Source organism: Solanum tuberosum, unplaced genomic scaffold, assembly GCF_000226075.1.
Source record: "Solanum tuberosum cultivar DM 1-3 516 R44 unplaced genomic scaffold, SolTub_3.0 scf00036, whole genome shotgun sequence".
NCBI classification, from domain to species: Eukaryota; Viridiplantae; Streptophyta; class Magnoliopsida; order Solanales; family Solanaceae; genus Solanum; species Solanum tuberosum.
In genome coordinates, this window is record NW_006238960.1 from 2,349,483 (window position 1) to 2,357,249 (window position 7,767).

The 7,767-nt window shown below is 37.3% G+C and overlaps 1 protein-coding gene across 2 annotated transcripts in view; it reads right to left on the reverse strand.

Moving 5' to 3' along the window:
• Positions 1-265: 265 nt before the first annotated feature.
• The window catches only part of LOC102583029 (TBCC domain-containing protein 1-like), a 50,040-nt gene continuing 42,538 nt past the window's right edge, over positions 266-7,767 (reverse strand). Inside the window, exons 6-9 of one of the 2 annotated variants that reach the window (XR_366929.2) lie at positions 1,293-1,633; positions 1,116-1,208; positions 839-950; positions 266-757 (exon numbers count right to left, since the gene is read on the reverse strand). Coding sequence is in view for 1 of the 2 variants with exons in the window: in XM_006342258.2 (XP_006342320.1) it covers positions 714-757; positions 839-950; positions 1,116-1,208; positions 1,430-1,633 (453 nt within the window). In the remaining variant the exon portion in view is untranslated. The remainder of the gene's footprint in view (positions 758-838; positions 951-1,115; positions 1,209-1,292; positions 1,634-7,767) is intronic. The other variant, XM_006342258.2, reaches the window with a different exon arrangement.

Consider the following 7,767-nt stretch of genomic DNA (forward strand, 5'->3'; position numbering starts at 1 on the left):
TATAGATATAGATGTATCAAGATAAGAATTTTAGATATCACAAGCAGAATGTAAGTTTCACCTTCAAAAACGAATTAGGTTATAATAGTCATAGAATTCACTCTCCACCTTGTTATTGAGTTGACCTGTGCATCTCATCAATGGATAACACAAGAGATGCACAACAGCAAATATTAAATGCTATAGCAATTAGCAACCTAAAGTCAAGAATAATCATAAGCCACTCAGGGGAGGGGAACAAATGCAAGTTCCATGAAAACAAAGATTGAACATAAACACAACTGCATTTAGAATTCACATTGATTGCGACTACTTCTACAAAATATTGGCTTCACTTCAGCACTTCTTAATTGTATACAGGAACCCCAACAGCCAAAGCAAACTACTGCTAAATTTCATAACAGAGTAACTCGGGAGAAATTAAGAACCTAATTATTTTTAAAAAAAATAAAAATACAAGCTACTGTATTAGTACATGAAAAATGTATTTTGCTTGAAAGAATACAACACAGAAGCCATTCTAACTAAAATCTGCACAACAGTTACAACAGTGTGAACTTGTTCATAGCTGCACAGGCAATAGCATTAAACTCCCAGCTGCCTCCAAAAGAAATGGCAAAAGAGGAACTTCCATGGCTGAAACTGAAATCTACAGGAAAAGTCAAGTGTTTCTGCTACTCCTTGCAACACTGCATTATGATCTATGTAGAACTCTAATCATTTTGAAGAAAGTACAATTGTCGTATATTTCCTGAAGCTGTCAAATCATGGGAGAACAGGTGAGAGAGAAGGTGCAAACTAGTTTCCATTACATAGATGATTAATCTATCACAATTACCATATAACCAGTCTTTAAAGCACCCATGAAGAGCTGTTGTTAATTCCTTTTTCCGGCTCTCTTCAAGGTCAGCTTCCTGCAAAATCTGCTTAAGACCTTCCAAGTTTTTATGCTGGAAGGACAAATACAAATGGTAATTTGGCAAAAGTTTGAAAATTCAACTAAACCATTAGAACATGGAATGGACTTTAGTGAAGATATAAGAACAATGATGCCATAGTAAACACACATTATAAATTATTTCAATAAGAAAATAGGAGTTAGTTTTTCATCATACATTTCTCTGCTTTGATGCCAGGAAAGCATCAGGTAAAGGGAATGGATTGTCTTTTGTTGACCCAGATTGCTTACCTTCAGACCAATTCGGAATCTGTGACATGGAGATATTTCCATATTAGCAAGTAAAAGCAATTTAATAAGAATATAATCATCAGAGCAACAGATTTCAGCAAACCTTTTTTTCTCGAGAGAATAGGGAGCTCAGTTTCGCCAAACTAACAACAGGGAAACACGAACGGAAATGGAAGCAATACTATGGGAATTGGAAAATGAAACTCAACATGAACTTGTCTCTAGTTTGTCCAAACATACCAGAAAGTTAATGAACTGATCAGGGTCTACACGGCTGGCAGATTCAGTCTGCACATCAGAGACACCTGCAGGATGTGACAGTGAATCATGGGGATCAACAACACCAAGAGCCATGGGTTCATGCCATTTGTTGATGGCTGGGTCGATACCAACTCCATTTAGGTGCTCCTCCAGTTGAGGGTAAAAAGTATTGTATGGAGCAACCTGATGAAAACCATAAAGCATGTAGGGCACTCCAAAATCTAAAAAGATTCCACGGAACATTAACTCACAATCAATAGTATGGACGTCTGGCAACTAACAATGCATATAATGAGGAAAAAACACTCCACTGTCAACTCTTACAGCTGATTATAAAACTAGAAGAAATGTATTAACAGAGCCAGTCAGCTTAGGAGAATATTTCGTTCAATTTTATTGTTTATTGTTTTTTGAGAAGGTAACATGTATGTATCAGACACAAACCAGTACATGGGTTGTACTGAAACCATATATACAAGTGAGACAAAGAGAGCAAAACCATTCTACTGCTCTAACAGGAATCTAATGTGTCTAGGATAAATATGGTATTCTCAGGGTAGATTTGGTTGCACCAAAAACAGAAGAGCTTAATACAGCTATAGTTTGATCTTCTGCACTGAGTGGCTACTGTTCTCTAAGCATCTAGAGTCACTTCCTTTCCAAATTTCCCACCAAATGCAAGCAGGGACCATGTGAGCAACTCCAAAAGAGGGCTTAAGTAATCTTTCTAGGCATTGTCCAGGCTATGCCTCTGATAATAGTGAAAATCTTACATAACTGATTAGTTTTCCTACAGTGCAAGAATAGGTGACTTAACTATGTCCACTTCTTTTTCAAAAAGAAAACATCTTGAGCAGCGAGTCCACTTCTTCTTGTTGCTTAAATTTCCATGTGTGAGCACAACTTCTTTTGCCAATAACCATAAGAAGCGTGCAACTTTGTATGGTATCTGGGTCTTCCAAATATGTTTCCAGGGCCAGTTGGTGACTTGAGTTCTTCGTTGGTTTATCATTTTGTAGGCTACACTAACACTGAATTTTCCACTACTATGTCCTTGCCATCTCAGAGTGTCGTCTCCATTCTAAGTTCCTGGAAAGTGGAAACTATCCAGTTGTTTGTAGAACTCAATCATTCTATTCATGAACCATTCATTCAAGTCTCTTCTAAGTATCAGTTCCCAACCTTGATGTGACCACATTTCAGCTATGAATCTCTGTTGGTGATGAGTTAGATATGACAGAATAAATCTTTCAGAGCTCCATTCCTCAGCCAATTATCATTCCAAAAGGAAGTAAGTCTACCATTTAGCACTCTGATAGAGACTTGGTTTTTCAGACCAGGCCATAATACCCTTAGACCTCCAAAGACTAACTCCATAAGTTGAGTTGATTGGTTTAGTGATCCAGTTGTCTTCTATCTCATATATGGCTTTAATCACCATGCTCCATAAACTGAGGATCTTGAGAGTACCTCCATAACTACAATTTGAGGGATTTCCTGTGATTCTTCAAGTTTCTAATACCAATCCACCTTGAGCCTTGCTGAGAATTACCTCTTGCCACTTAACCAGGTGGTAGACCTTTTTTTCTTTTTTACCTTGCCACAGAGAGTTCCTTCTTATGCTGTCCAACGACTCCCACAGGAATGATAGAAAGGGACATCATATAGGTTGGCAGAGAGTCTAATACAGAATATTGGCACTTCCATCTTGAGAGCTTTTTCTCACATTTCTCCCGGACAATGTTCCATATTCCAGTAGTTCTTCACTTGGCCCCCAGCTGCATGCCTAGATAGTAGTGGGAAGAGTCCCCATCTCTCCCCCCAGGATCAGTGTCAAACACTTCACATTTGATACTTCATTAATTGGGGAAAGATGCCTCTTTCTTCAATTAATATGCAGCCCAGAAATGCTTTCAAAGAGAACCATTATAATTCTCAATATTATCAATTGTTCAACTTCTGCATCACAGAAGATCAAGGTGTCATCAACATATTGAAGATGTGTAATCTCCTGATTGTTTTGTTCATTCATGGCTACCTCAAAGCCTTTAATCCAACCATTAAGTTTGGTTGTTTTGACCATGCTGTTCAAACCTGCCATGGCTAATATGAAAATAAAGGTAACAGGGGGTCACCCTGTCAGTATCTGAGCAAGAAAGAATCCTTCCAGAGAACCATCGATGATGACTGAGAATCTGACAATAGATGTGCAGAATCTCAGCCATTTAATACATCGCACTTTAAATCCCATTTGTTGTAACATGTTTAGTAAGAAGTTCCAGATCACATGGCCAAACGCTTTCTGCCAGGCTTCTCCTGTTTCTGTCTTGAGTCTACTGCTTCATTGGCTATTAGTATCGCATCCATTATTTGCCTTCCATTTTATGAATGCCATTTGTTGGTAAGCAACTAATTTTTCCATCACCCTCTTCAGCCTCCTAGTCAAGACTTTTGCAATTATCTTGTAAATGTTGCCTATTAGGCTTATAGGCCAGAAGTCTCTTTGTTCGTATTTGACATAGTATTCTTAATGTGTGGATTAAATAGAAGAGCCACGAAGTCGAGAACACTTCATAATAGAAATATGTATCCAATAAAACCACTGCAGAGAGATTAAATCTGCTGAGATGTACCATGTATTTCAAAGCCGGCTATTAGATGAGTGGTAAAAATGTAATGTCATGGGTATTCCAGTGCAGCAAAAATCACTGTTTCATTTATTGCTATGGTAAACCCCACTAGCCAGAAGCCAAACAGTGTAATTTTCCCAATTTACTCCCCATTGGTGACCCAAACTCTAAATCTCATGGTTGGAATTGGAAAGCCATTTCCACTAGGCTATCCTTCTCTTTGTCTTGGGAAAATATCACTGCTTAGACTTCTCTTTCTGTAGCAACTTGTTAATGTTTAAACAGAATCCAGTAACCTTGTAATATAAAAGTAGAATATGCAAAGAATCCAAACAGTTAAGATTTTCATCTTTGGCACTTTCTATACACCTCATGCCAAAGTTTAGTATCCCAAACTTCTCAATTGCATTGCCAATCTATTCCACTTAACACACATTTCCCTCCATCAAATATTATGAAATCTAAAACTTAATTTTTTATCTCTAGTGCTACACCATTTCTAAAATATTACCAGACCAAATAGTATTTCAAACCTCTCAATAGCATTAGAATAACAATGACATACACTTGCAACACACTTAAATCCGTTACAGGTGTGCAGTAAGAGATTTGAGAGGAAAACTGTGTTGGATCCACAACATCTAACCGGTTGCGCTTTCAACATGTTTCTGGCACATGACAGAAACAGTCCCATGATCAGGTGCTTATATTTGGACTACACTGGGTATGTTGCTGTTGTTGTTAGTATGATCAGGTGCTTATACTTGACATGAGAAGGTGACCTCAGACTACCTAAACCAAGTGCTGAATGGTCCATAAGGAATCTGCCCAGTGTCCATTTGATACAATGTTCTTCCTTGCACATATCCAACAGTGAAAAACTGACCCAATACCTACAACTGCTGGTATTTAGTTGTTTTACATTCATCATACAAATCATAAGAACAAATGCTAGTGTAACACCCTGTATCTCTATGCCAAAGTACAACTAGTCATACGCCAATGAATTGTTTCGAGCTCGAGAGAACATGATAAGTGGCTAAATACATCAAGGAACCAATATATGAAGCTATTTGAAGTGTTAAAATAAGGTTAAAGGTCAAGGAGAACCTTAGCACAAAAGATCAAGTTGAAAGGTGCACTACGGTCGTTTGTTTCCAATGATCTCGTACATGGTCTGACTTCAAACGAGTGTATCTCCCAATCTACAAGAAATTAGAGGGTGTTCTAACAATCAAATTAAAGCTCTATGAGTCTTCTTTCCGACAAATCAAACGGTTCATCAATTAGTGTTTGGGGCAAAATGTTATGATCATTTTACTGAAGATTGTAGAGCAGTATGTTGGGCAGATATGCATTCCGCATAATGTGATATGCCGCCTCATATTCTGATATGAGGGCCACATTTTCAAGCACATATTTGCCCAAAATTTCCCAACATTCTGTTAGGAAGTGTGTTGCATATGCGGCTGCATACCCCAATATGTGGCCAGCGTATTGCTCCGCAGATGGGCTCGTCCAGATGTTATAAAACTCAATTCTCACTTCATTTTCTTTCATTTTTGGACGTTCCAAACTTATTTTTCACTCTCCTCTCTTACAAGTCCAACAACATCAAGGTAAGTTATCTCCATGGATTACTTATTTCTTCACCTAATACACAATTCTAACACCATTCCCTCTTCAATCTCTAGCAACATTGTTGGTTTTTAAAGATGCGACAGCAAAAAGGGATTGAAAATGTCTCTCTATATAATTCTATTAATCACAAGAGGGCTTTAAATAGCCAACTTTAAAGACAAAATCTGCATAATTTAAAATTCAAAACAAACTAAAATACCTCAACAAACTAATTATCTAATAGAAATTTAAAATTCAAATTATCCTAAAATTAAGCAACATATTATACTGAAAATTACTGCATTAACTTTTTTTTGAAATAGGTAACTTTGTATTCACACAAAAGGACTCATCAAGAAACTGATGAGGGGGGATTTACAAACCCCCAGGGGGTGCCATCTTTCTCAAAATCCAAAACAAACTTTCAAAAATTTACAATTGGCCAATAAATTCCACTAGACTATCTACTTCCCCCACTAAATCTTTTTTTTTGAAACTGGTAACTTTGTCTAAATATGTTAGAATCCGAATCTTACAAGAGTTGTAGCAGCCCCATATTTACAAAGTACTACCTACATCTATGATTCTATGATCCTATGTCTATAATGAGTCTAAAACATCAATGATAGAGACAGGATCATTTAAAAGTAACTTATTACACCAAAAACACAGTAGCAAGATGCAATTAAGCTTTAATCTGTTGCATACTGTTCTCTATGCTCTCAAAACACCTAGAATTCCACTCCTTCCATATTGTCCACCAAATGCTTGCTGGGACTATCCTCCACCTGCCTCTATTCTTGGCCAACAACCCAGCATGTTCCCAGCTTGTTAAGGCCTCTGTAATTTTCCCAGGCATGCTCCATGCTATTCGAGCATGCCTATTCCTCTGAGGTTCAAAAACAATCTCCATAGTTGTCCTGTGATTCTACAATGTAGGAATAGATGATTCACAGAAAAAACAAAAGACTTAAGACAAAAGACTCAAGACATCTCATCTTGATCATTTGTGAATTGATAACCTTCCCATCATAACATCTCTCATTCCTTTCCTTTCTTTCCATAGTGTCCACCAGATGCAAGCAGGAATGTTTTTCCACCAATCTTCCTTTGATCAAAATTACTGCAATACCTAAAACAGGGGAGGACTATTGAATTTTTCTTTTAGTTACTGCAAAAATGTAGTAACTAAAGCAAAAATTCAACACTCCTCCCCTGCTTTAGTTACTGCAATTGAAAAAATGTTCCCTTGGATTTAAGGACTTTTGAGCTTGTTTTTGAATCTTAATGAACTTTGATCTTATTCTTGAATCTACTTGATCTTGAATCGTTCTTGAACTTGAATGCTTGAAGAGAAATCTGCGACATTGGATCCACGAGCTCTCTTTGGCTTCTTGTTAAAATTCTGGTGTGATTTCTGAATTAGGAGAACTCTATTTAGTGTTGTAGAATAAAGGATTACCATGAAAACAGGTTTCTCTTCGGCCAATCAAATTTAAGTGACATAACGATATTTGATTGATCGGAACACATCACTTGGACATGTGGCACATTTTTATTGGCCTTTGATTGGGAAAGAATGTCATGTCATTTTGACACGTGACATGATCCTATTGGTTTGTTTGTGTGACTTGGTATGCCATGTCACTTGACACATGGCACCAAACTGGGCATGTAAGATAAGATGAACTGGGCTTAGCAAAGTGGGTTCATCTATTTTATTTTTTATAAAAGTAACAGTTAGTCTATATTTATCCACAGGTATACTACCTCAAAAGTGTAGTTCCCCTCCAAAAGTGTTGTAGTTACATAGGCTCCTATACCTACCAAGTTACAGCCAGTCTATAGTTGTGCTGATTACTTCTGAGCTATCTAAGACTACTTATTTACACCAAAAATAATACAAAGCTAAACAGTTAAGCTTAAATCTTTGTATGTTGCTCTGCTTTCCTTCATGACATCTCTGGTTCCTCTCTAGCCATACTGTCCACCATATACATGATGGGACCATCTTCCATCTCTCCTCCTTTCTTCCTGCATTTCCATCTCTATTCCAGCACTTCAAAA